This window comes from Aphelocoma coerulescens, chromosome 14 (assembly GCF_041296385.1).
Source record: "Aphelocoma coerulescens isolate FSJ_1873_10779 chromosome 14, UR_Acoe_1.0, whole genome shotgun sequence".
In the NCBI taxonomy this organism is placed as follows: Eukaryota; Metazoa; Chordata; class Aves; order Passeriformes; family Corvidae; genus Aphelocoma; species Aphelocoma coerulescens.
Genome location: NC_091028.1, coordinates 3,260,430 through 3,286,670, shown reverse-complemented (window position 1 = coordinate 3,286,670; position 26,241 = coordinate 3,260,430). Strand labels below are relative to the sequence as shown.

Here is a 26,241-nt window from a genome sequence, read left to right as displayed (position 1 = left end):
GCCCCTCGCTCGCCCCGCCCCAAACCCCGCCCCGTACCCTTGAGCGCGGCACAAGATGGCGGCGGCGACCCTCGCCCGTCGGCTCGGCCGCTCAGGTGCGCCCGGACCCTGCCCCGACTGCTCCCTGCGCCGGGCTCGGCGTGTCCCCGAGCCCCCGCCGCCTCTCTGTGCCCCTCCCCTTACCGTCAGGGTATTCCAGGTGTCCCCCTCCCACGGGTTGGGGTGTCCTTATATCCTCCCTGAGTGGGTCAGGGTGTCCCTTGTCCCGCCCTGTCCGCGCAGAGCAGTTTTGGGGAGCGCATGCCACACTCGTGGGGGCTGTGCTGTTCCCGTCCTTACCTGTCTGTGTCCTCCAGGTGTGCTGCCCCTGTGCTGCCGCCCCCCAGCGTGGGACAGGGCCACCCGGCCGCCCCCCAGCCCCCTGCAGCCCCCTGGCCTCCCGCTGGCCCCGTGTCGTTCCTTCAGCAACAACAAGATCCAGGTGGAGCTGGACGAGAGCTCAGGTACGGCGGGTGGCACCTCCGCGGTGTCACCTTCAACCCACGGGCACTGTGGGGCACAGGCAGGCTCCCTTCCACCCCTGTCGCATGTCATGTGTGGCTCTGGGCATGGAAAGTCACCGAAGCCCCAGATGTTCCAGCTGCAGCTGCTTAGGACCCTCGGAGAGAAGTGTTTGGGGTTGGGAGCCTCACCAGTTGTGGGTACTTCAGGTGGTTGATGCCACACGCAAACCCTGGCTGTCACTGTTCTCTGCCTGTGCATTGTCCCTTCTGTGGGGGTGCCTGGTTTGGGCACCTGGGAGCGTGGCAGTGCTCCATCAGGGAAGAGCTGTTGGGAATTTCTGTGACCCGGCTGCCAGGAATAGCTGTTATGGGACCTTGTCCCTGCATTGAACAAAGGTGCCTCTGCTTGTGGTTTCCCAGGTCTTCCTTTCAGGTGCCTTGGTGTGTCCTACTGTTCGCAGCTGGGCATGGCTGCAGCACCCACGCTTAGCACTCAGGGAGGACCTTTTGGGTAGGGTAGTGCAGTTTGGGCTCAAAGCCCTTCTCCCACAGCGCTGACAGGCTTCAGCAGGTGTGTGACTCCCTGGACACAGCCTGTTTGCTGTGACAGAACCTGCAGGCTCAACCTTACCCATTGAGCCCAGAGAAAAGGGAGCTGCTGGGCAGTGTGACCTGGAAAGTGGCTGGTCTGTGCTCTAGGTCCACCACCCGCTGAGTGACCCTGGCTTGTGGGTGGATCTGGGCAAAGACAGGACCTTGCCCTTTGCTCTGCTGCTCTGGAAGCTTTTAAATAGCCAAGAGCGTTATTGAGTGGGAAAACACAGTTTTTTGAGGGAAAATGGGAGGTGGGTGAAGCTCCCCTGGGCAGGGCAGTGTGAGCTGCTGTGGGGGGTGGTCTGATGTCCCTGAGTTTACCCTGCACAGGCATTGCTATGATGAAGTTCAAGAGTCCCCCAGTCAACAGCCTCAGCCTGGAGTTCCTCACAGAGTTTTCCATAAGCCTGGAGAAGCTGGAGAACGACCGGGCCTGCCGGGGTGTGATCATCACCTCTGTAAGTGTTTGCTCCTGTTTGAGTCACTGGCACGGGAATGCCCCTAGGCACTTGGATTGGCTCTGGGAGCAGGGCAGGGAACTCTTAGAAGGGCCATGATGTTTCTTCTGTGCCCTTTTCTAGCAGAAGAATGACAGCCAAGTGTTGTCCTTTGTCATGAAAATCAGATCTGCTTATCTGCCAACCTGGCACATCCTGTGATATCTCCTGGCTCCACTATAGGGAGCTTCTGGGAGATGCCAGTGTTTATTTTCAGGTGTGATGTGGGGACAAGGGGGTGCCTGGGAATGGGACAGGACAGGTTTTGTGCTCTGTGGCTGATGTACTCAGGGACCCTGACAATGAGAAACTGTGTTGCAAGCAGAGGCCCAGCACTGGAAGCCATGGTGATGGGATGATCCAGGCTGTGGGAATACTGGGGAGATATTTTCAGAACCCCAAAAGACCCTGCTTTGTATCACATATTCATCACTTTCCCTTCCCTCAGGCTTCCAGGCTGAAAACTAAAGGGTCTTTCCTGCCCTATGACTCTCAGGGACATGTGTCTTTTCCCAATTCCAGGCTCTCCCCAAAATATTCTCATCTGGCCTGGACATCACCGAGATGTGTGGGAAGAGCGTGGAGCACTACTCCGAGTTCTGGAGAGCCGTGCAGGAGCTGTGGCTCCGGCTCTACGGCTCCAACATGGTGACGGTGGCTGCAGTCAATGTACGTCCTTTGGGCCCGCCTTCCTCGGGCTGGGATTGTCACCTTGCTTTGCACTGCGTGGGCAGGGACAACTGAAAAGCCAGGCTGAAATTCATCCAGGGATGTATCTGTTGGGGTGTTTGGGTGAAATTCGTGTCTGTCAGTTCTGTGGTGTGTGGGAAGGTATGGAAGTGTGGGATGCTGCAGGCTCTGTGTAAGCTGCAGGCACTGCTGGGGTACAGCAGTATTTCAGCATTTCCAGCAGGTTTTGCTCCTCCAGCCATGGTTCTTGGCCAGCAGGAAAGTGCTGCTGGAGTCTCTGTGTCCATGGATGAGTCGTTACATTCTTTGTGTCTTGTTTTCATTTTCCAGGGCAGTTCTGCCCTGGCAGCTCATGGTGGTGTCTATCCACAGACCCCCATTGAAGGCGCTTGGGTCTTCTGTTGAGAATCCTATGCAGGGCTGAGCAGCACTGAGCTGTGAAAAAGATGGTCACAAATGGAAGGGAAATCTTCCCTGTGGGGGGGGGTGAGGCACTAGAACAGGTTGCCCAGAGAAGCTGTGGCTGCCCCATCCCTGGAAGTGTCCAAGGCCAAGTTGGATGGAGCTCTGAGCAACCTGATCTAGCGGAAGGTGTCCCTGCCTGTAGCAGGGAGCTTGGAATGAAATGGTCTTTAGGTGCCTTCCAAGCCAAACCTTCCTGTGATTCTATGAAACCCTGATCAACATCAGAAATCTTCTTTAGGACTGTTTCAAATCAGGTGATCAGAAATTTGGGGGACATCTGCTCTGTCTTCCTGGTGTCTTACCTGCTCCAGAGTGATCAGCGAGGCTGGGGAGTGTCTGTAACCATGTCCTAGACTCACTCTGTCCTTCTCTCTGCCAGGGGTCCAGCCCGGCCGGGGGCTGCCTTGTCGCCCTGTCGTGTGACTACAGGATCATGGCAGACAACCCCAAATTCAGCATCGGCCTGAACGAAGCCCAGCTGGGCATTGTGGCTCCCTTCTGGTAGGCCAGTGCTTCCCACTTCTAGTATCATGTGTAGATCTCTAAAAAGAATTCATCTTCAAGGAGTTAATTAATCAGTTCAGTTGGTTGTGGCAGTGTGGTTTGTGTGTCAGGGATCAGGTATTTGCAGCTGCAGGAGATGACACCTCATTTCTGTCCTGTCCTGCAGGTATCTGAAAAGCTTTCAGGCTGCAGAATGTCCTCATACCCTGCACCAACCAGGACCTCAATTCTGACCCTGCAGTCAACTCCAGAACTAGTGCTGGGAGATCTCATGGGTCAGGCTCAGTCTGGGAATAGGCTTTTCTCTGTGTACACAGTGTGTACCTGCAAAATCCCGTGGTGTGGAGATCTCTGAAAGCACGGGGACACAAAGATACTGACACACGGGCCTTTGGTTGCCCTAAGGATGTATAAATGTACTGTTGGGAAGGAGCTTTCAGTCACAGCAAGTAGGTACCCACAGGCACTGAGGGTAAAAAGAGCAGCTTTCATGCAGAGGAGAGGGAACGCTCTTGGGGTACTACAAAAAATGGCTCTTCTCACAGCATTTTCACATTGTGACTGAGCCCACAGCTGCTGTTCAGAGCACCAAACCTGAGGAGTGGGACCAGGATGCTCTCAGAGCCCTGAGCTGGGGGAGTGGGACCAGGGTGCTGTCAGCTCCGATGTCTGGGTGAGCTGCCCCTGAGCGTGGCTTTCCCCCCATCTCTTGCAGGTTTAAGGACACGTTTGTGAACGTTGTGGGACACCGAATTGCTGAACGCTCCCTCCAGCTGGGCTCCCTCCACCCCGCACCTGAGGCCCACAGGCTGGGCCTTGTGGATGAGCTGGTGCCAGAGGAGAAGCTTATGGAGAAGGCTGCAGCTGTCATGGCACAGTGGCTGGCCCTTCCTGGTAAACCTCTGGCAGAAGAGGAGGGGACCTGGTCTGAGTGGGAAGCACAGATGTCAGGGCTGGTACCTGGCAGCTGCATAACAGTTTCCATTAAAAGGGAAGGTTTGGATGGCTGGAAGAAAGGAAAGCTCGGCCCAGCGGTCCCGGCAGCCTTGGGCTAACGGAGAGGGACACTGTGCTAATCTTCAGGGCATGTGGCTCCAGCTCAGCTCATCCTGCCAGCCCTGCTGAGTCAGTCTGGAGGTGTCTGAGCTCCACAGACAGACCAAATCTCTGTCTGTCAGTGGAGGTGTTAAATGGAAAGCTGCCATGGAGCTGAGGGAACAGCCTGGGTGAGAGCTCCTGGGTGGCTGCCAGACTGCTTTTGTGGTCTGAATCAACTCTTGGCACTCTGGATGGCAGTGATGGGAGAGTGGGTGAGGACAGGCAGACAGCACAGGCATTGTGTGTTTGGGCTGCTCCATGACTGCAGCACAAAGTTCCTGGGCTGGGAGAGGGCTCTCCACAGATCTGAGCTGTCCCAGCCCATGCCACCTCTCCTCCCTGCTGTCCTAGTGTTAGAATGACACCTCACCCCTCAGACTGGGGAACATGTCTCAGCTGTGCCCTCTCCTGACTTCCAGGAGGTCCCCTGCAGATCCTTCCCCTAAATCAGAGCTATGGGTGGGTGGAGGTTGCTGTAGCACCCGGGTGCTGGAGGAATTCAGGGTTCCCAGTGTGTGGATGGGTCAGTCATCATTTCATTGTCACTAAGCGCGTGAGTAGAACATCTGTGCAGCAGATGTGCTGCCACATCACTGCACCTGGCTCTGTGAGGGTGTGAACAGGTGTGTGCTGGAGGCCTCAGTCAGCTCCACCAGCCCCTGCTGCTTCAGCAGCATCTGCATATCCATGTGGAATGGCACAGGCCCAGAGATGAGCTCCAGGGAATGGTGCTGCTGGCTTTTGTACAGCGTGGTTGGCAGGAGCAGATTGTCTTGCCAGGGATTGGTTCAGGGGAGGTTAGAGCCACAGTAGTTTCAAATAAGGAAACTACTTTGTTTGTTTACTGGTGTGTATTGGGGGTGGGTATTGGGCTCTGGAGGGTACAGAGAGAAGGAGGTACATGACTTTTTGTCATCTGTGCCAGTAGATCAGTCATTCCCCACTGAGCAGTACAACCATAATTTATTGTATGAGAATTTATCCAGTTCAGCTCCCAGCTGCTGGGTTATTCTTACCCCTTCCCCCGCTGGTTTCAAGAGCACTTTGCTGTGTGATCCCTCCCCATTATACCTGCATTTGGTGGCATTGAGAGCTGGTCAGGGGTGAGGACAGGGCATCAGGGCATGTTCCTTATCCTCTCTGTCCTCTCTGCAGACCATGCCCGCCAGCTCACCAAGACCATGATGAGGAAGGCGGTGTTGGACCGCCTGGTTGCTCACCGGGAGGAAGACATCAAGAACTTCATCACCTTTGTCTCAAAAGAGTCCATCCAGAAGTCCCTTCGCATGTACATGGAGATGCTGAAGAAGAAGAAGAGCTGAGGATCCAGCTGGTCCTGGGAGGTCGAGTCACCCTCTGAAACGCTGCAGTAGCTGTTGGTCTCACAGCAAAGCCACCTGCAGTGCCAACAATCAGTGATGTGCCACCTGCTCCCATGGCTGCCCCAGCTGCCCCTTCCCTTTGTGCCTGTAGAGTGCCTGACACCACTGCTGCCTTCCCCAAGGGCAGGGAGAGCCCACTCAGCCCCCCGAGAAATGGACAGGAACAGGGTCTCGACACACTGTGGCCCGAGCCAGACAGTCCTTGGATGTCCTCCCTCCTGTCCAACCGTTAATCGTGAAATGAGGTTTGTCAATAAATCTTCGATGAGGTAGGAGATGGATGCTTTGTTCCGTGGCTGGTCTGTGGTCACAGTGTCCTGGCTGGTGGCCTGTCCTGAGGCTCTCATTCGTGGTGGGCTGGGGGGTCTGGACACAGCCAGCTGCCATCGTTCTCCAGACTGGGATCTGGGGCACCCCATGCACAGGACTTGTGGATTGGGCTGAGTGGAGCACCTTCATGGGGATTGGTGGTGGGAGCTGGAGCTGGATCCTTGTCTGTGGCTGCAGGAGGCGCTCAGGCCATCAGCTTCACCTCGACTGGGTAGTGGTCACTGACTGCCAGGGCCTGGAGGAGGGGAAGAGGTGGGAGATGTTCAGTGAGCCACTCACCCCTCGCCGTGCTGCTGGGGCCAGCACAGCAGTCAGTTGCCCTGCCAGAACCTTCTGCCTGCTGGAAGGGACACACTCTCCCCAGCCCCAAGACTCTCGACACGCAACGCTCCAGTTTTGTCACCTCTCATGGAGAGGTGCCCAGGTGTGGCTTGGAGTGGGCACTGGCAGGGGGCCACCTGCCCTCTAAACCCCCATGTCTCATTTGGAGGCTCTGTGCCAGTGATGGGTGGTTGAAGGTTGGCTTGGGTTACCCCATACCCTGAGTTCTGCCCATGGAAGACTAAAAAATCTTGTGCATCTCTTCTCTTCCCTATGGGAAGTGACCCCAACTTCCCCATCCTCTTTCCAGCCTCGGGTCCCTTGTCACCCTGAGCCCTTCGAACAGACAAGGGCAGCCCTGCAGCCTGGGCCAGCTCAGCTTTGGTGCCTGCTAGAGCCCCAAATGTGTGATCCTGGCTCACCTCCTCCTGGTCCAACTGGAAAGCACGCTGGAAATTGTAGATACCAGCTGAATTGGACACGATGCTTCTCTTCAGCTTGTTGCCACACACCACAATCCTGCCGGAGAGATGTGGGTGGATGGTGGGTCCCACTCCTGCCCCTGCTGGTGGTGCAGGATGGGCAGGGGGTCCCCGGGGTGCCAGGGAAGGGGACAGTGGTGCCCTGGTGGCAGTGCCTACCTGTCATAGGCACAGTCTGACTTGCCCACGGTGGTGTCGGCGCTGTCAGGGAGCAGCCACTTGAAGATGTCGCTGGTGCGCAGGCGGATGGATGACCAGTCACTCGGCTGGACGTAGGAGCAGTCGGCGTTGAAGTCCCCCAGGAACATCATGTTCTGCAGGGGAGATGGGGAGGCTCATGGTGTGGGTGATGGGCTGTTCCTGCCACCAGCCCTCCCATGGGGGTGGCAGGGCCCCCACCATCACAGGGCAGGAGCAGGGTTCCCATCCCACCATTCCTGCACCAGCTGTGCTCGCCTTGGAGCAGGGTCCCAGTGTGGGTCAAACAGTCCTTGGGGCTCAGTGCCCAACCTTGGTGCCCCCCCCAGTGCTGGTGACACTCACATCAGTTCCCCACTTGTTGATGATGGCCAGGTAGACGTCGTAGAGCGCGTCAATCTCAGCGACAGCATCATGTGGGGCCGAGTGCAGGGGCACCAGCACAAACTCCTTCACCTCTGCCAGGGGAGAGGGATGTCAGCCCCACGGCCACCCCATGCCACCACCCATGGCCACTTGTTCCCTCACTTACTGGTGCTGGGTGCTGAGACCCTCAGGATGAATGGCTCCCGGCTGAAGACATCTTGGGGGTCCTCATATTGGTAGGTGTCCACCACAGACACAACGTCTGTCCTGTGGGAACAAAAGGGTGGTGACCCTGGGACTTGGCACAGCCCCTGTGTCCCTTCCATGGTGCTGGTGGCCCTGCAGTGCCATGGCAGAGGCAGCAGGGCTGCCAGCCCCATTACCTGTAGATAAACAGGTACATCTCTTTGTAGTTCTCCCGTCCCAGGGGGCCACTGATCTCGTAGTCGTATGGGGATGTGGATGCACTGCAGAGACACAAAGGCAGAACAGTGATGTGGTTGGGACCATCCTGGATTGGCCTTGGCATGTTCAGGAGCTGGTGGCCCCAGGGTTTGCACCATCTGGTCTGCTCTACAGTCCCCACGGATGGGTCACTGTGCCCTGGCCATGGGGTTACATGAGGTATAGCAGCTCTGAAGCCCCCCCCATGCCTCTCCCCGAGGTGGCTCTTTGGGCACAGCATGACATGGGGCGGCTCCAGCCACCCCTTTCTCTGCAGGGACATTCCTCACCTTCATTTGCAGCAGAGCTAAATTAGGTCAGCAAGCAGCCTGGGGCCCTGCAGCGCCCAGCGTCACCCTCCCTGCCCTGGCTGCTTTGTGGCCATGCTGGAGGGGACACGGAAGAGGTGAGGATATGGGCTGGGCGTACCTGCTCAGGAGCACTCACTGCCTTTCAATACGGCAGCAGCAGCTTCCGCATGGTCCCGAGCCGTGTCCTTTCCCAAAACAGGGTCAGCACCCAGCCAGTGGAGGGGCTGCCACCCTGCTGTGGCCAGTTTTAGCCCACCCCAGCACCCTTTTCCTCCTAGTCACCAGAGTCACCCGCCTCAAAGCTTCATCCACTGCTGGGTCCATTCCAGGGCCCCTCTGCCACTCACAGGGTCTTGGGGTGCAAGGTCTGCCTGTCCCTTCATCCCCCTCTCTTGCTTCTGCCCTGTCCTGTTGAATTTTGCCAGAGCTGTGTTTCCTTTCCATCCTGCATGCTCTGGTGAGCTTGCAGATTTCAGAAGGGATTTGTATCACTTGTATCCCCATTCTCTTCACCAGGTTATTCCCAGTGTTGCTTTCAGTGCCTCCTCATTGCCCCAGCACATTTCTCCTATTCTTCTTTCCAAAAATAAACTTTCTGTTGGTGGACAACTTTTTTTTTTTGCCTTTTACTGGTCAGGCAGCTTGGCTTTCCCTGCTGGGGCTGCCATCCCAGCCCCAGCCCCTGTTGTACCTATTGAGCTGCTCCATGAGCTCGGTGACAGCGCTGAGGTCGGAGTCGCGCACCTCCTGCACCAGCACCACGTCGTAGCGGCGCAGGACCTGCGAGGCCGAGAGGGACAGCTCAGGACCAGTCTCCCACCCCTCTCCCAGTCAGGCACGCTGACATGGTTCTGGCTTCAGCACCGCGGGGATTTCCATGTCCCTTGGTGCCAAGGCAGATGTCCCCAAGAGGGCTCAGAGGGACTGTGGGTTGTGCCTTCATCCACCCAGGCCATCCCCAGCACTGCGATGCCATCCCATCCTCAGCCATGTCCCCATGTGTCCCTGGCCTGGGAGCTGTGCTGGGGTCTGTCCCAGCACACAGCCCATCCCCACGTTGCACTGGCTGCACTCACATTGATGATGATCTCTGCCACTTCCTTGTTGGACATCTTGGTGTCACCGAAGGCCTGGATGTTGAAGGCACCGACACGCAGCATGGCAGTGGCTGGGCAGAGGAGAGCCACAGCCAGCAGGGACAATTCCAGTGTCACAGTCCCCATTCTTCCAGGGTGGATGCTGGGTCACAGGGATGTAGTGATGGGAGCTGAACTCGGAACGCTACTTTGGATTTGGGATAGAGGAAAAAACACGTAGATCCTTCCAAAGTCCTGGTGTGTGACAGTGTGTCATGGTGGGCACTGCCCGGAGCAGACTGCAAAGCTGGTGTGAGCAGTCTGCCAGCTCACCAGTCCCAGAGGAAGATAAATCCTGTCCCGCTGCTGTGAATCTGCCTCATCCAGCTCCAGAGATCACCCAGCTCCACTCCCCACCAGGATGTCTTCACCGCCCACCAGCCCCATCCATCCGCCACTGTCAGCATTCCAGGCACCCCAGGCTGTTCCACATCCTTAAGCTTCCCTACAGCCCCCACTGCTGGGGTAAGGAGCAACTCCTCATCCCAGCTCATCCTGGCTCATCCCAGTCCCACCTGGTTGGCAGTTGAAGGTGCTGAGCCCGGATCCGTCCTTACCTTGCTGAATGCGCAGCACCTCTGCCCTCCCGGCAGCAGGATGGGCGGCTTTATTGCCAGCGGAGTTACCGGCAAAGCAGGATGAGTCGGACACCCCTGTGGGGGTTTTGGCATAACTTTGAGCTCCTTCCCACATTGGGAAACCAAAAATCCCACAGGGTGACGGGGTGGGGCCATCCCAGCCACTGCTGTGCTGACACAGCAAAGGACATACAGGGAGACTTGAAAGTGCTGGGGCATCCCTGTGGGACTGGGTGGGCATGTCGCACTTGGGGGGTTGCCATCTGGGGTGGCCCCTGGATCACAGAGTGGGCACAGTGGCCAGGCAGGAGGTGAAGGGCGCTGGCCTTAATTAGGTGATTCAGATGGTGTAATTAGACGAGAGAGACGGAAATGGCCAGTGCCTGGGTCAGGCAGGTGAGCACCACCAGCCACAGCAAGAGGGGATGGCTGCAAACCCCTGCAGCAGCCCCAGTGTCACCCACAACAGCCCCACTGGTGACCCAAAGCAGCCCCTGGCTGGCATTCCCCATGCCGGTCCATGGCATCACCCCAGGATGACGACGGAGCAGGTGGCTCTGACGGCTGCTCATGCCAGGACTTGCTGGGCTCTCACATGTGCCGCCAAGTTTTGTATCCTCACACCCAGTCTCGGGATGAATCCTGTGTCCCTCGGTGCTATGTCGGCACCAAAAACCCCCTGGGAAGCACCAAACCCCCTGGGAACTGACTCACGTCCTCCCTGCACCCTTGCTGTCAGCACCCTGTCAGCAGCCCCGCAGCCAGGCAGGCTCTGTCAGGATGTGGCCCCGTGAGCTGGCAGAAGAGCATCCTGCACCCTGGAAAGCCTGGAGCCCCCCAGCCCCTTCCCAGAATCCTGGCTTTTGACACCATCAGCTGAGAGGGAAGCAGCACTCACCACCCCATGGGTCTGGGTCTCTTGATGGCAGGAGGTTCCCCCAGCCCTGAGGACCTCCCTGTCTCCCTGGCAGAAGGTTGGGGGGCTTGGGCACCAGGGGCTGCTGGGGAGACTGAAGGGACCTCCCTTCCAGAGCTGCAGAGGCAGGAAAAGGCTCATTTTTAATGGAAGCAGAAAGCGTAACACTTCCACAAGAGCCCAAGGAGTGGCTCCTTGCAGAGACAGTAGGCAGCTTGGCTGGCACTGGTGGCACGTGGGCTCCCACAAGGGATGCAGGTGCGTGCTGGGGTGTCGTGGTAGCCACTGGTGCGGGCACAGGCTCAGTGGGCTTTCAGGGTCACCTCCACTGGGAAATGGTCGCTGACAGCCAAAGCCTGCATGTGAGGGAGAGCAGAGTCACTCTGACCAGAGTCAACTCATAAACCCTGAGCTCATCTGGACCCACTGTCAGCACTGTCATGGCTGGCTGGGACCACAATGCTCCACTCCAACCCCCAAAATTTAGACCATACCCCAAAATGTTCAACATGATTTGGTACAACAGCTGGGGTCAGGGCACCCTTAGGTGCACCCTTGGGAACAGGGAGCTCTCCCATGCTCCCAGGAGCTATGGTGGGGCAGATCCCAACACTGATGGACTCATGTGCCCCATCTAGCCCCTCACTCACATCCTTGTTCTGGAGGTGGAATTTCTTCTCAAAGTTGTTGACGGTGGCGGAGCCAGGTTCAATGTCTTGGCGCAGGGCGGTGCCACAGGCGACGATGCTGCCGAGGCATCACAGGGGTGTTAGTGCCCGTCAGTCCTCCCTGTGCCAGCTCCCCCACACCAGCCCCTGCCACGGCACCCACCGGTCGTAGGCGCAGTCGGTGGTGTTGGCCACGGTGGTGTCGGCGCTGTCGGGGATGAGCCACTCACAGGCAGGGAGGGAGCGCAGGCGGATGGACGGCCACTGGGAGCTGGTCACGTAGGAGCAGTCAGCATTGAAATCACCCAGGAAGAGGATGTCCTGCAGGGTACAGCACTGAGTCCCTGCCCACGGACCTTGCAGGGAAGCAAGGGCTCCCTAAAATCTTAGGGGGTGGCTACAAACCCCCCCTGAGGTGCCCCGGTGTGCAGGGACAAACCCCAGTAATGGTAAGAGAGCCATCCAGCAGCTCCCTGCCTGGAGACTTCTGGGGTGGCACCTGCTCTGATGGATGCAAGAGGCCTCCCATGTTCATCCCACCTGCCCACCTGGCTTCCCTGGGGAGGAGCCAAGTTCCCCAACGCTGCTTACGTTAGTCCCCCACTCGTTGATGACATCGGTGTAGACATCGTAGAGTGCATCGATCTCCTGTGCTGCATGGCTGGGCTCGGAGTGCAGAGGCACCAACACAAACTCCTGTACCTCTGCCGGACAGCTGACCATTAGCCCCTGGCTTGAGTGCAGCCCCTGAGCAGGGAGTGGGAACCCCAGGAAACCACCCCAGGCCAAGCCCCAGCTACTGGCCAGGAAAAGCAGTTGAAGAGAAAGGGTGTGTTGGGTTTGGTGCTCTGCCTGTCTCCCAGACTGGAAATTCCAGTGGGGAGCTGCATGCCTTTGTGCATGGTTTGGGATTTGCTGCTTGTTTCCCATCAGCATTTCCAAGCCAATGTGGTTTTGGGGAGGAGATGGGATAGTGTGTGTGCCCTGAGGAGGTTCTCAGGAGGTGGAGGTGATGGCATGGGGTAGGCAATGGAACAAAGTGGGAAATGGGACGTGATGGGAGATGGGAGGGAGGGGGGATGGCAGGTGATGGGAGATGGCACCCAGCCAGAGGAAGCAGATGGTGGGATAAGGCACAAGATGGGAGATAGCTGATAAGGGGATGTAGGACACGATGGGAAGCAGCTGGAGATGTGAGATGGTGCACAACTGGAGAAAACACATGGTGGGAGATGACAGGTGATGGGAGGTGATTGGTAGGAGATGGCACAGGGTGGGAAACAGCAGGCATTGCTGGCCGTGCTGGGCGAGGACATAGGACCCCTGGGCATCCATGAGTGGGACCCTGGTGGTGGGTTGCAGCCCCCCTGTGCTTGGCAAGCACAGCTCTGGGCTCAGCCCTGCATGGAGGGGACCCTGTGCCAGGTCTGGGCATCCCCCAATGCCAGCTCTGCTCACGTGTAGTGGGTGAGGAGAACTTCACAATGAAGGGCTCCCTGCTGAAGGTATCAGTCCCACAGGATTCACAGCCATCATCATAGTAGTAGCTTCCCAGCACGGAGACCATGTCTGACCTGAGGAGGGAGAGCAGGGCAGCCCCCAGCACTGCTCCTGCCACAGCCAGGGCCCCCAGAGGTACCCATGCCCTTTGGGGGCTGCTGGGGAGGGCAGCAGGTGATGCCCAGCAGCATCCTTTACCTGTAGATGAAGAGGTACTGCTCCTTGTAGCTGGTCCGACCCAGGGGGATGCTGACCAAAAAGCTGTATGGGTGCTGCCCAGTGCTGGGAGCAAGTTGTGGAGAGGGTGAGAGGAGGATCCTGGTGCTTCCCAGCACCCATCAGGCTCTCCAACTGAGCCAGAGGTGCCCTGGCATGGCTGGGATCCATCCCAGAATCCCCTTTGCAGTCACCCCCACACTGAGCCATGGGGTCACCTGTTGAGCTGGTCCATGAGGTCATTCACGGCGCTCAGGTCGGCATCCCGGACCTCCTGCACCAGAATGATGTCGTACTCCGACAGGATCTGGGGGAACAAGCTCAGAGCTGCTCTCCCCTGGCTGGGAGGTGCTCTTGGGGGCACCCATGGGTGCCTGTTCTGGGCTGCAAAGGCTCCCAGGCTGGCAATGGGAGGGCAACAGGGACCTCAGAGCCAGGGAGGGGACTCCTGTGTTAGTGTTCTCTGGCTTGGAAGGACCCTGTCTGTCCATCACCCACCTACCCAGCAGCTGCTCCAAGGGAGAAACCTGGGCAGCATCAAACATCACCCAGCCTTGACTGGGGACCATCAAGAGTCGAGATGGCCTGAGGTGGGAGATGGTGATGGGGGAAGAGCAGGTGGGTGGGTACATGAATTCTTGGACCTATAGATGGATGGATGGATGGATGGATGGATGGATGGATGGATGGATGGATGGATGGATGGATGGATGGATGGATGGATGGATGGATGGAGATGTGTATGAATGGGGGCATAGTTGGATGGACAGGTGGATGGATGAATGAGTGGATGGGCAGATGGTTGGCTGGGTGGAGGGACGGAGGCATAGGTGTTGGATGGGGAGATGTGGACAGGGGCATTGGTGGTGCATGGGTGTATGGATGAACACTTGGGTGGAGGGATGCAAGGTTGGATGGATGGAGAAAGCAGGTGTCCCACTGCCCAAGCTGGCTGCATCCCAAAGAGCAGAGTGTGCCCAGGCCTGCTCCTCTCCCCCGCACTCACAGAGACGATGATATTTGCGATGGTCTGGTTGGACATCTTGGTGTCCCCAAATGCTTTGACATTGAAGGCGCCGACCTTCAGCGTGGTGGCCACATGCAGCAGGAGAGCTGCGACCAGCAGCGACAACACCAGCCTTGAGGCTGCCATCCTGAGCAGAGGTGCAGGAGGGGCTCAGCTCTCCTCGGCTGGGAGATGGATTTGGGACAGACAACAGGGATGACCAGGGTATTCCCACTGGCCATACTGGTTTCACTGGGAGGCGTCTGTTTTCCAGTGAACCACCAGGATATAGGGATTATGCACCTCCGTTGCATGGGACCTCATCCTACCTGTTCCTCCTGAAAGGAGGCCAGATCACTCACAAGGCTGGAGCGGAAAATTCACTGGCAAACAAGTAAATGCCATTTCATGGTGACACAAAGCAGTCACTTCCTCATTCCCAATGAGGAAGAGCTCAGCCTGGACACCTCTTCTAACCTGGGATCGGTGGCAGTGGCCGGGGGCACCAAGATCCCTTGGCTTGTGCCTCTCCCACATTTCCCTCGATCAGTGCCAGACACCCCAAAGACTCTACAGCAGCTATGCTGGGAGAAAGCAAGGGATAGATCCTCCCTGACCCCCCTCCCCACCTTCTTCCCTGCCTGGAGCATTCTCACCTGGGGGTAACCTGCCCCACCCCTACCCCCCAACCACCCAGAAGTGTCCCTGCCCCATCCTCACCCAGGCCGGCTCCCTCAGGACTGTCTGCAAAGGTAGTGCTGCATCTCCCACCCACGGGGGAAGGCATTTGGGAAGCATTTCCCGTGGCACTCAGCTCCGAGCCCTGAGCCCTGCCCAAGCCTGGATGCCTGAATGCCTGATCTCACCCAGACCCTGATAAACGGGCTGAGAGGACAGGCAAACACTCCAGCTTTTGGCACACAAAATCTCAGCCTGAGGAAGGATTTGCTGGTCTCACACTCACTTTTTCTTCTGGAGCAGCTGTTCTGGTTAAATCCTCACTTTTCCCACTTGCACTCTTGCTGCAAACTCTTCCCTCTAACACCACAGTCCCTTCGGTTGATAACGCAATGATTCGGTAATGCCATGACTTGGTCATGCCAAAAATTGCCCAAAGCTCCATAAATCCTCCCACTCCCCAAGAGCACAGCAGCCTCTGGACCTCCCTCTGGCCCCTCCCAGGGCCGTATTCATCCCTGAGCTGCACCCAGGCTTGGCCCAGCAGAGCATTGTGGTAAAATGAAATTGAGCTGAAGAGGTGACACTGTCAAGGGGAGCTCCTGGGGGGTGCGGGAAGAGAGGGGAGCAGGACCTACCTTTGGTGTCGTCCAAGGACTGGAAGGGGAAGGATCTGCACCTGCATTTATGGAAAGGGACACCCTCACCTTGCCAAGTGGTTTCCCAGCCAAGGATCATGTGAGGCCACAGGCTCCATATGGCATTTTTCACGGAAGCAAAGGTCTGCTCAGTGAAAAAAGAACTCTTTCAACCTCTGCCAGTGCCTCCCATCACAGATAAGGCCAAGAAGGGATTAAAATGCCAACAAGAGCTCTGCAAGGTGAAATGAACCCCAGAGACTTCTTGTGGGGATCAGCAGCTCCCCAATACATGGCACAGGCAGCTCTCACTCATCACCAGATACAAATTCTCTTAAAAACTGTTTATTTCACCAACACGAATCATTCCCATCAAGCACCCCACATCTCCAACAAGCTGTGAGTGTGCTGGACCTGGCAGCAGCCATCCCAGTGTGATCTTTGGGTGTGAAGCCAAGCTGGAAGTCACAAAAAATGACAAATCCCTGCCATGGCGCCCATCCCCAGACCCTCCCCAGGAGGTCACTTGGCTCAGGCCCCATCCCTGGGAGGGCCATGCAGTGTTGGGGGGTGGCAGCCCTCCACCCCACCCACTCCCACAGCTCCCACAGCCCTGTCCCAGCGGCCTTGGCTGATGGCCTGGTGCTCCTGGCCTCCAAAGGCAGCTGCTGTGTTTCCCAGGAGAGCCCCTGCAGTGTGCAGTGATCCTTAGGAGGCTGGGGGGGCCCTGTCAGCCCCCTCCCCTGGAGCCAAGCACCCCCCAGAGAAGGGGTGCTCCCCATAGTGGGATCAGGGCTGGGCCTAGACCCCCCCAACAGGCTCCCCAGGTTGGATCCAGAGCCAGGCTTATTCAGCCAAGACCCTCCATGGTCAATCCCTCTTCAGGTCAGGAAACCCCCCCAGGGGCCAAACCCAGGACCAAGACCCCCCATAGCCAAGGCTCCCCCAGAGTCTGTCTCACCCAGGCCAAGACCCCCTCAAGGTAGAGTCCCAGGGCTTAACACCACTTCTGGGCCAAGACCCCACAAAGACCAGACCCCTTTCATTCCAAGACTACCAGGGCTGGACTGCCCTCAGGGCCAATACTCCCCCCAAGGCTCAGCCCCAGGGCCAGAACCCCCAGGACCAAGGCCCCCCACAGGGGCAGATGTCTCACAACTCAAGACCCCCTGAGTCAGCCCAAGGACCAGCCGATATCCCCCCAGGTCCAGACCTCTCCAGGCTGAGACCCCTTGACTCAGCCCCAGCATCAGCCCCCAGGGCCAAGATCCCTCCAGGGTCAAGCTCCCCCCCACCGTTGAGCCCTCTGGCTCAGTCCTCCACGCCCATCTCCCTCCCAGGCCCAGGTCCCCCAGCCCAAGCCCCCCTGAAGCCCCCTGCCCGTCCCCAGGCCCGGTTCCCTCCCGGCCGAGCCCCCCCCCCCACAGGCGGGCCCACTAGGGGGCGCTGCCGCCGCCGGCATCGCGGGACCCTTTTAGTCCTGGCCGGGCCGCCGTAGCGCCTGCCCGTCCGCGCCGCCGAGGGGAGGCCGCGCCGAGCGGGGCCGGGGCCGGGGCCGGGATTGGGGCCGGGACTGGGGCCGGGTCGGGGCCATGAGCGACATCCGGCACTCGCTGCTCCGGCGGGACGCGCTGAGCGCCGCCAAGGAGGTGCTGTACCACCTGGACATCTACTTCAGCAGCCAGCTGCAGAGCGCGCCGCTGCCGCTCGTGGACAAGGGCCCCACCGATCTGCTCGAGGAGTTCCTCTTCCAGGTCCCCAAGGAGCGCGGCGCGCCGCCCAAGGTGCGACAGGGATACCCCGGCAGAGAGGGGCGGGGGGCCTGGGAGGCGGACACAGCCCCAGGGAGTGGGGATGGAGGGCAGGCCCCAAGAGCTCAGGACGGGATCCCTGCTGGAGCCTGAGGCCTCAGAACAGGACAAGTTCCCTCCGGCGCGAGCTGCTGCTGCTGGAGATTGAGAGCTTAGGTGGGCAGGATGGGGTTCCTGAGGGTCTGCTGCTGGAGACTGAGGCCCCAAGAGGACAGCACGGGGTTTCTGGGGTGCTGGTGACTGAGGTTTTTGTGGCAGGAAGGGGGCTGGCTGGCAAGTCCCTGATGGATTGGCCAGGATTCAGGGCCCCGAGGAGGTGTGGTGGACCTCGTGGCCCTGGAGACTGCCCACAGCCCCCTAGTGCTGCAGCCGAGCCCTACCAGGGTTTTTGGGTGGCCATGGGATGGAGCTGGGATGGGGGTCTCAGAGACCAGCAGTCAGAAACCACAGCTGCTGGTGACTATCGGGGTACATGGCCCTGCAGCCCTGTGTGCTGCGGAGTCCAGTTCTATCCCCCCAGCTGCCCAGCAGTGTCCTCGGTGCTGTTCTTTGCAGAGGAAGGAAGTGTTTTACCCCCAGCAACGTCAGTCTCATCTCTCAGTTGGTGGGCAGCACTTGCAGGTGCAGCTTTGGGTATCCAGGTGTTCAAATGAAACCTAGAGCTTTTCAGTGTCACCACATAAATGCAGTGGTGGTTCAAGAAGCTTGAATGTGTGTGCTGTGCATAACAGTGGAGTCCCTCACCCCGAAGGGAAGCTTTCAGCCTTTACTGCTCCTGTCTTTTCACTTGGATCTTGGTTCTTCAGGGGGCTCAGTGTGTTTTACAGCTTTGCTTTTGCTTTCTTTCAGAAACTGAACCCACTTCAGGAACTTCAGCTCCTTGAGATCATGTGCAATTATTTCCAGGAGCAGACCAAGGATTCAGTCCGGCAGGTCATTTTTTCATCTCTCTTCAGCCCCCAAGGGAACAAAGCAGACGACAGCAGGATGGCTTTGCTGGGGAAGCTGGTTTCCATGGCAGTGGCTGTCTGCAGGGTTCCTGTGCTGGAGTGTGCTGCCTTCTGGCTGCAGGTACAGCTCCTGTGCAGGCAGGGATGGCTTGGGGAAGGAGTCAGGGAGTGCTCCAGGGTGGGCACAGTGAGTTGGGCCACAGCTGGTCACGGGCAGCTGCTCCTCCCTGGCAGTTTCAGCTGATAGAGCAGCTGCCCCCATGTCTGTGCTCGTGTCCATTCCTGTGCTCTGGCATCGTGGGGAGCTTTGCCAATCCATTCACGTGCTGCAATGGAAGAAAAAAAATGCTTGGGTGTTTTTTTTCGTGTCAGTGAAAGTTTTAATAATCCCCCCCAAACTCTGCATATTGAAAGGGCTCAGTGTAGGGTTTGACCAACACAGGGAACAAACCTTGGCAGTTCATGGTCACGTTGCCTGAAGAAGCTGGCTCTGGAGTTTGGGAAATAAACCCTTCCTGATGTGCAGGTTTGTGTGTAGAAGAGGCAAAACCCCTCTCTTGAAATTTGGGCACAAAATACCTGTGTCTGTCTTCTACGAATGCAGTCAGTTGGGGATCTTGTCTGTCTTCTCCTTTCCCATTGAGATTCCCCACTGTGGGCTTTGGGAAGTGCACCTTTGTTCCTGCTGCCCTTGTGGGATGTGCTGAAGTCACCTGGTTGGCAGAAGGGCAAGAGCAGGAAGGCCGTGCTGGGAGGGAAGGGTGGGAGGAGGCAGACCAGCACTGTTTCCCTGGGGTCCCTTTTCTCCCACGTGGTGAGCCTTTGGGAGGGCAGGATGGGATATAACCTGGACAGCAGGAGAAGGTTTTTTTTCACATGGCAGCTTTTAAGTGATGTGAGGATTCCGCAGAATATTTTCCACACTAAAAACATCAGGCATGGCAACCAAACTAGTTGCTCTGGGACTGAACCAGCTGAACTACAGGCCTATGTCAGAATCATGTAATCACAGAATGGTTTGTGATGGAAGGGACTTTAAAGCTTATCCCATTCCACCCCCTGCCATGGGCAGGGACACCTTCCACTATCCCAGGTTGCTCCAACCCCTGTCCAGTCTGGCCCTGAACACTTTCAGGCCACTTTCAGCTTCTCTGGGCAACTTGTGCCAGGGCCTCACCACCCTCACAAGGAACAAATGTTGCTGAAGTAGTAATAAAAAATCTCAAAGTCAAAATATTGATCTAAAAGGTTTCAATTTTAAACCACAGATACCATAAACTCAAAATACCACCATCTATTTTAATATTGCAATACAGCGATTGTATTTCTGTGTAAGTGTGTGATGTGCTGAGAGAGAGCAGCCACAGTGCCATGTGGGGAAGGTGGGGACACAGCTGCTGAAGCAGCCTGTGACAGGGTCTAATCTGGTGTCCCCTGTGTGCTGTCCCTGCAGCGGACCCCAGCTGTGTTCTGTGTGAGGCTGGCCCGAGCCCTGGTTGATGACTACTGCAACCTGGTGCCAGGCTCCATCCAGACCCTGAAGCAGATCTTCACTGCCAGCCCTCGCTTCTGCTGCCAGTTCATTACATCAGTCACAGCTCTCTACGACCTCTCTTCAGGTAAGTGTTCCCCAGCTGTGTCTCTTCAAGTAAGAGGTGCAGTATAATGTCACACTAATTAACTGTTGCAAGAGATTTAACTGCTGGAATCCTAAAGAGGTGTTACCATGTAATTATTGCCAGAAGCAGCTCAGGGGTGTGGCTGTTGCCTCATCTGGCACTGGGGTGGGAATAAAAATAACCACTCTGTAGCTGACTTAGAATTCCAGCATGGTTTGGGTTGGAATGGACCTTAAAGCTCATCTTGATCCACCCCCTGCCATGGGCAGGGACACCTTGCACTAGACGAGGCTGCTCCAAGCCCTGTCCAACCTGGCCTTGAACACTTCCAGGGATTTGGAGTCCACAGCCTCTCTGGGTAACAAGGGAGAGTCTTTGCTGGAGAAGCAGCCAGGAACATGTGACCCAAAGGGCGTTGTCCTCCACAGAGGGCAAAGGACATGGGGACCTTATTGAGTGAGCAGCTCTGGGAGTGAAAGTTGATCTGTCTGGGCTCAGTCAGCCCTGAGAGAGACTCAGGGCTGCCTGTCAGTCCAATCCCTTCCAAAAAGGGGAGAAACACAACTTCTGAATGTTTGCAAGCTGGAGGAGGATTTCTATGGAGCAGTGGTGAGAAACACAATCAACAACATATCTCCAGTGCACTCTTTTAACTGTATGTGTTACTTGCCAGTGGTACAGCCTGTCTCAGATTGTTGCTCAGACACTTGTAGGTGTCTAAAATAAGATTGATTTAGCTTTAGTCAGTGACAGAGAGCTCATGGTAGACCAGAGAACAACCATACACTAAATACCAACACTACCTATAATCCTGAAAAGCAAATGCTATTATTGATAAAGGAAATGCTTTGCACACTCTTCTCCAGATAAACAGCTTGGCATTACTGAGAGTGAGAGAGAGGTTCAGGCTTAGCCTTTATGTTGTTTTTATAAAGTATTTGGTAGAGCTCAGAGCATGTTTTATATCCCATCATCATGTCAGAAGACATGTCAGAAAGGAAATAATTTGAGTCATAGGAAGTAATTTTTTAATTCCTTAGTTTATTTGAGATGTTTTTGGTGACACAAGAAAAGGGAGCTTGCTCTTCCAGTCCAGCATTCCCCCTGTGACAGGATGATGTGTCAGGGTTTCTGTTGTCTGTAGTCAAGTTCATGACCATCTTTCACTTCTCATCTGAAGCTTTACATAATTTTATAATCCTTCGCATGTCATCTGATTGTGTTGTTGCACTGAGTTTTTCCACAAGACATGTTTGTTTAGGTAAGTAATATTGAAAGAAATGAGTTAAATTATTGATACTTCCTTCTCTTCACCCAGCAAGTTTTTCCTATTTCCCTTGCCCATTCTACTTCTTGTGGCAAGGGATAAATGGAGACTGCAATTAGGGAAAAAATGAGCAGATGATGGGTGGCAGAGAAGAAAATGGCAAAAGAAGCTTTGCTGGGAAAGGGGATAAATATCAGTGTTTGGTGGTGTCTTCAGAATAGGTGGGGAAGATGAAGTTGACATGAACATGGTTGTGTCTTCCCTGGAACAAACTACCTTTGGTGTCTTGAGAAAAACAGCAGAATTGGGGAAACCTGAAATCGTAATTGTGGCAGTGTAGGACGTGTGTGTATGTGAGAGACTAATTAGAGCCTAAATTAAAGTCCTGTGCTTCAGTGCAAGGCTCAGCTTGCCCAACAATAACTTTCCTATCTCCAGATGACCTCATCCCTCCCTCGGATCTGCTCGAGCTGATCGTCTCCTGGATCTTCGAAGACCCTCGCTTGATCCTCATCACCTTTCTGAACACTCCCATTGCAGCCAACCTGCCCATAGGGTTTTTGGAGCTCACCCCGCTGACCGGACTGATCCGCTGGTGCGTGAAGGCTCCCTTGGCCTACAAAAGGAAGAAGAAAGCCTCTCTCTCCAATGGACACGCTCCCAACAAAATTGCCAAGGACTCGACTTCAGGAGAAGACAGGGATTGCCACCAGCTCTATTCCAAGCTGCATCTGAGTGTCCTGCAGGTTCTTATGATGCTCCAGGGGCATTTAACAGAGAAAAACCTTTATGGGCGCCTGGGACTGGTGCCCTTTGACCATGTGGTTCCTCTGGTGGAGGACATTAACAGACTGTCTGATGAACTCAATCCTCTCAATGCATCCAAAGAGATTGAACTGGCTCTGGACAGGCTGGCTCAGGCTTTGCAGGTGGCCATGGCATCAGGAGCGCTCCTGTGCACCAGAGGTGAGTTGTCCGTGGGGCTGGCAGAGACCTGGCATGGGATTCTTCTCCTCAGGGGTGTAGAAGTTGTAAGAGGCAGTTTTGGGGTGAGGGGAGTAAAGATCAAGGTGTTCACAGTGCAATTAGTAGTTTGCCTCTCTTAGAAAGTGATAGTGCATGAAATAGCTCAGTAAAAATAGCTGGATGGAGAGTAAGAAAGGAGAGATCACTGCTGTGGGTGAGTCAGGCGTTGCTTTGCAGAGCTGGAGACTGATCCACAGCCCTGCACTGCGCACCAAGGGGTTGTATCTGGGTGTCTGGCATGGGGACAATTTGTTCCCCTCAGAATTGCCTGTAGCTATTTAGAAAGCACTGTTTGATTTTGCTCCAGTTTAAGTTCTCTGAGTTTGCCTGCTGGAGGAGAGTCCATGAAGCACATAAAGCCCTGGGTGGGTGTGCTAGACAAAGAATTTGAAAAGCAAATAAAACCTCTTCATCTGAAAATTCTGGGACTTCAGCTCGTCTGTAATGAGACTCCATTACAGTGTGTCCAAATTCAGTAAAAAAGGCTGCTAACGTCGCTTTTGTCTGGCTTTCCTGCCTCCAAAGCCAGTTCTTTCCAAAAGACATGCAGAGATATAAAAGGGAAGTGGCCCAACACAGGGCAGGGTCAGCCACACAGACTCTTTTCTTGTTATATTCTCTTGAAAGCAGGCAATTTTAGGTTAAACCAGAAGTCTTGAAGCTCTCCAACAGCTGGCAGACCCCAACTGCAGAGAGTGGCCTCTGCCTAAGCAGGGATCTGATGCTTTTGTCCTGGCTGAACCAGTGCTGCTGGTCAAATTTCAATGTTCTTCTTCCTAATCTTCTATAAAGTAGCTCTGAGTGTTATAAGAACAAGCAGAAATTGGAGGTTTTTGATTGGAGGGCTGATTTCAGCTGCACTTGTTCTTAGCTGGTACATTCTGAGCACTTGCTCTTACTGTGGAAGGTAATTCAGTGTAAGGCACTGCTGAAATACCTGATTTTTTTTGGGGGGGGGGGGAAATTGTGTTTATCTGCAAAGGCAGGAGTTTGTTCTCAAGCTATTCCTGAAAACACTTTATCAATGGGATATGTTGTTAAATTCCTTATTCTGCTTTAGCAGAAGTTTGGAGATGGTAAAAAAGGTGCAATTTCTAGTTGATAGATTCCAGAAAAAAAAACCCCCAACCCATTCTTTACAGTAAAGAACCCCCAAACCAATAAAAACAGGCAGTGTGTAACCTTTGCCTTGCTTTGACCTGATGCCTTTCCCGTCATAAAATGCCACGTTCAGTGGGCAGAGTCACACCTTGTACTTCCTATGTCTCTGTTACTTCTTGTTGGTGTATTGGTATTGCAAAATCCATCCTAAGTCTTGTCTGTCTTAATTGTCAAACATACAATAAAGGGTCTGGTGGGGGAGAGTTAGTAAAATGGAGAAACATTTTCTCTCCTTTGGAGGTTTTGGGCCTGAGAGAGGGATTCTGGATCTGTTGCTGACTAATGATGGTGACAGATTACTGATTATTCAGTAATCAGTAATTATTCAGTAAAATTACTGATATTTCAGTAATCTGAGCTTCCTAGAAAGGACAGTGGAGAGGAAAACCAATCTAATTTCTGCTTTATCCTTATTGTTAATCTTCTGTCCTCTTTCAGATGACTTGAGGACTGTGTGCTCCAGGCTACCACATAACAAGTAAGAGACCTTTTGCAGCTGTGTTGGCTTTGATGCATGTTCCAAGAGACTCGAGGGCTGCTGAGACAAAATCTCCTCTAAAAATCTGTCTTTGTGGAATTTGGCTTTTATTCACATGCACTTTAGCACAAGGATGAAGGTGACACAGTGCTGGCTACTTCTTCCCTGGATTCCTGTCAGAAAGGGGCTTCAGTGCTCCCACCTGTAGGTGATCTTGCCCAGCCTGTGTGAGAACAAATGCACAGGAAAGGGAAATGAAATTCCAGCAAGGAACCTGCCCCTAAATTGTCCCATCCCTAATTCCCCACTGGTTTTACCTGACTCTAACCTCAATTGCTTCTTGGCTTTTTGCAAAGAGTAGAGCTTAAAAAAAAAAGGGGGGGGGAAAGGGAAAAAAGTCTTCTGGAAGCCTATAAAGAACCTAATTATGTCAGTGTTCTGTTGGCTCTCAGCAGTGCTGTGTGTTGGATGTGAATTGTCCTTAGAGCTACGACAGAAGCTCCTCTAATAATCCTCCCTCCCGTCTGAATTTCTTTCCACAGCCTGCTCCAGCTGGTGATTTCAGGTCCAGTACAGCAACCGACCCACGGGGCTCTGCCACCAGGATTTTACCCCCACATCCACACCCCTCCCCTGGGGTACCCGGCCCACGCCGCGCACCCGGCGCTGCCAGCGCACCCCGCGCTCCCGGCTCACCCCGTGCAGACCTTCATCCCAGGAATGACATTCCCATACCGGCCTATCCGCTAGCCCGCAGAGTGTCCCAGCTTCCCCGAGTCTGAGGAAGCCTCACAGACAAAAACCAAACGCCCAAGAACCACATTTTCCTCTCTGGAGCAAAGCTGAGCTCTGCCCGCGCCAGGGATGGGCCCCTGGGCAGCGCATGGGCGGCTGCGGTGGGTTTGGATGTGGGATGCAGACACCAAGGCAGATCCTAGGGACTGAAGGAGGGGATGGGAATAGGCAACAGCAACTCCAAACCTCTGCAGTGTGTGGAAATGTTTTTGCTCCAAGGGTATGATGTTCCTCAGTCGTGTGTTTTGCAGCAGCCCGGAGCTGTTCATGGCACAGAGCCCGGCTGCTCAGGCTCTGGGAGGGCCAGAAGGGAAGGCTTTGTGTGATTTTTTTCCAAGCTATTCCACTCCAGCCTGCTTGTTTCTTTGTAAATGTTTGTATCTATAGCTACAGAGTATGTGTACACTGTATATTTTTGGAAGACAAACGTTTGTTTCGGAAGCACACCGTAAAGCAGCACTTCCTATTAAAGGAAACAATTTAAGAAGCATAAAAAAAATCTGCCACTTTCTTTTTCAAACAATGAGAAGAATTAGAACAATTTCAAACAATTGGATTCTTTCCAGTGATTAGAGGGTCCAACTTGTCAGGCCTGTGCTGGGGTGGGGACAAAACCCCTCTGTGGCTGCAGTGACCCATTGACCTCCCTGCTGGGGAAAGGCCTTTTACACACCTCAGTCAGTGCTTCTTGAAAATTTGGGGTGATATCTGGGGTGTTTTGTTAATGCTGGCTGGAAAACTGGCCAAAGGCTGGCAGTGTTGTGCTAGCCAGCTCTGAGCTCAGCAGGGGAATGCATGGAATCATCCTGGGAAGGACAGCAGAGCTTGCTGCTCTTAGCACAACAGCCAAAGGTGGTGTCCAGCCCCTTTATTGTCTTGCTGTGCTTCTCTGAACCCCCTTTGCAGGATGAAAAAGCAGGCAAAAAGGAGTTCTTCCTACACATCAGAGATGGTGGCAAAGACCTTTGCTGCTGCTGTCCTTGTGTGAGGAGATGCAGTACCTGCAGTTCCACAGTGGCTGCAAAAAAAAGGGTGAATTAGCTGGAAGGTGGGAAAATCTGATTTGAATGGAGCTAGAAAGGAAACTGGAAATGGGAGGTTAATGACAATCATGGAGCAGTTAGGGTTGGAAGGGAGCTCTGGAGATCACCTCGTCCAACCTCCAGTTCATCTAGCTGAATCCATAATAAAAATAATGTCTTTAACCTTTGGTCAGGCAGTTGGGCTAGGCATTGGTTGTAGATACTTTCCAACTGAAATATCCTGTCTCATCTCACTTTGTAGAGCTCCAACAACAAGGAAAAACCCTTAAGAACTTCTAATTTCAGGATTAGAACCATTAATGTCATCAAGTGCTTGTACTGTGACAGTTCTGCCTCCTTTTCCTTTGAAGGACTGAGGGAAACTTCCGGCCAGGTGACCCGGGGGTGTGACCAGCCCCACCTCCTATTTCCCGAGTGCCTGCGCTCACGGACGCCCCTTTAATTCCCCATCCCTTTATTACCGACAGCGTTCCCGGCTCGCCGCCGCCCCCGTGGCCTCAGGGGACCGCCGCTCCCCTGTGCGCATGCGCGGCGCTCGGTGGTCACGTGTCCCTCTGCCAGCCAATGGGA

The 26,241-nt window shown here is 55.1% G+C and overlaps 4 protein-coding genes and 1 long non-coding RNA gene across 5 annotated transcripts; 2 read left to right on the top strand and 3 right to left on the bottom strand.

Annotated features, from left to right (window-relative positions):
- Nucleotides 1-26: 26 nt before the first annotated feature.
- ECI1 (enoyl-CoA delta isomerase 1) lies at nucleotides 27-6,008 on the top strand. Its single transcript, XM_069029854.1, has 7 exons — nucleotides 27-95; nucleotides 357-503; nucleotides 1,428-1,555; nucleotides 2,117-2,263; nucleotides 3,129-3,250; nucleotides 3,969-4,147; nucleotides 5,507-6,008. Exons 1-7 carry the CDS (start codon nucleotides 56-58, stop codon nucleotides 5,671-5,673), a joined length of 930 nt encoding a protein of 309 aa, XP_068885955.1. The 5' UTR covers nucleotides 27-55; the 3' UTR covers nucleotides 5,674-6,008.
- A 96-nt stretch (nucleotides 6,009-6,104) lies between these two features.
- Nucleotides 6,105-9,408, bottom strand: LOC138118696 (deoxyribonuclease-1-like 2). The gene is made up of 8 exons (XM_069029855.1): nucleotides 9,262-9,408; nucleotides 8,877-8,965; nucleotides 7,814-7,897; nucleotides 7,597-7,697; nucleotides 7,410-7,522; nucleotides 7,026-7,180; nucleotides 6,807-6,903; nucleotides 6,105-6,298 (listed from the first exon to the last, which is right to left on the bottom strand). Exons 1-8 carry the CDS (start codon nucleotides 9,406-9,408, stop codon nucleotides 6,248-6,250), a joined length of 837 nt encoding a protein of 278 aa, XP_068885956.1. The 3' UTR covers nucleotides 6,105-6,247.
- Nucleotides 9,409-11,117: 1,709 nt separating this feature from the next.
- Nucleotides 11,118-14,352, bottom strand: LOC138118739 (deoxyribonuclease-1-like). Its single transcript, XM_069029918.1, has 8 exons — nucleotides 14,206-14,352; nucleotides 13,418-13,506; nucleotides 13,182-13,265; nucleotides 12,942-13,057; nucleotides 12,075-12,187; nucleotides 11,647-11,804; nucleotides 11,466-11,562; nucleotides 11,118-11,171 (listed from the first exon to the last, which is right to left on the bottom strand). Exons 1-8 carry the CDS (start codon nucleotides 14,350-14,352, stop codon nucleotides 11,118-11,120), a joined length of 858 nt encoding a protein of 285 aa, XP_068886019.1.
- A 2,723-nt stretch (nucleotides 14,353-17,075) lies between these two features.
- Nucleotides 17,076-25,113, top strand: INTS15 (integrator complex subunit 15). The gene is made up of 6 exons (XM_069030358.1): nucleotides 17,076-17,305; nucleotides 18,182-18,403; nucleotides 19,736-19,901; nucleotides 21,607-22,134; nucleotides 23,794-23,833; nucleotides 24,376-25,113. Exons 1-6 carry the CDS (start codon nucleotides 17,114-17,116, stop codon nucleotides 24,581-24,583), a joined length of 1,356 nt encoding a protein of 451 aa, XP_068886459.1. The 5' UTR covers nucleotides 17,076-17,113; the 3' UTR covers nucleotides 24,584-25,113.
- LOC138118963 (uncharacterized) lies at nucleotides 23,844-26,181 on the bottom strand. The gene is made up of 3 exons (XR_011155339.1): nucleotides 26,133-26,181; nucleotides 25,302-25,646; nucleotides 23,844-24,056 (listed from the first exon to the last, which is right to left on the bottom strand). It is a non-coding gene; the product is annotated as an uncharacterized lncRNA (long non-coding RNA).
- Between the last annotated feature and the right edge of the window lie 60 nt (nucleotides 26,182-26,241).

Coding starts and splice junctions, on each gene's coding strand:
- ECI1 (XM_069029854.1), top strand. CDS start 56: ATGGCGGCGGCGACCCTCGCCCGTCGGCTCGGCCGCTCAG. Junction 96..356: donor CCGTCGGCTCGGCCGCTCAG/GTGCGCCCGGAC, acceptor TGTGTCCTCCAG/GTGTGCTGCCCCTGTGCTGC. Junction 1,556..2,116: donor GGGGTGTGATCATCACCTCT/GTAAGTGTTTGC, acceptor TCCCAATTCCAG/GCTCTCCCCAAAATATTCTC.
- LOC138118739 (XM_069029918.1), bottom strand. CDS start 14,352: ATGGCAGCCTCAAGGCTGGTGTTGTCGCTGCTGGTCGCAGCTCTCCTG. Junction 13,266..13,417: donor CTCATGGACCAGCTCAACAG/GTGACCCCATGG, acceptor ACTTGCTCCCAG/CACTGGGCAGCACCCATACA. Junction 11,805..12,074: donor TCAACGAGTGGGGGACTAAC/GTAAGCAGCGTT, acceptor TGTACCCTGCAG/GACATCCTCTTCCTGGGTGA.
- INTS15 (XM_069030358.1), top strand. CDS start 17,114: ATGAGCGACATCCGGCACTCGCTGCTCCGGCGGGACGCGCTGAGCGCC. Junction 19,902..21,606: donor TCTCTACGACCTCTCTTCAG/GTAAGTGTTCCC, acceptor TCCTATCTCCAG/ATGACCTCATCCCTCCCTCG. Junction 22,135..23,793: donor AGCGCTCCTGTGCACCAGAG/GTGAGTTGTCCG, acceptor GTCCTCTTTCAG/ATGACTTGAGGACTGTGTGC.
- LOC138118696 (XM_069029855.1), bottom strand. CDS start 9,408: ATGGGGACTGTGACACTGGAATTGTCCCTGCTGGCTGTGGCTCTCCTC. Junction 8,966..9,261: donor TGGCAGAGATCATCATCAAT/GTGAGTGCAGCC, acceptor TCGGCCTCGCAG/GTCCTGCGCCGCTACGACGT. Junction 7,181..7,409: donor TCAACAAGTGGGGAACTGAT/GTGAGTGTCACC, acceptor TCTCCCCTGCAG/AACATGATGTTCCTGGGGGA.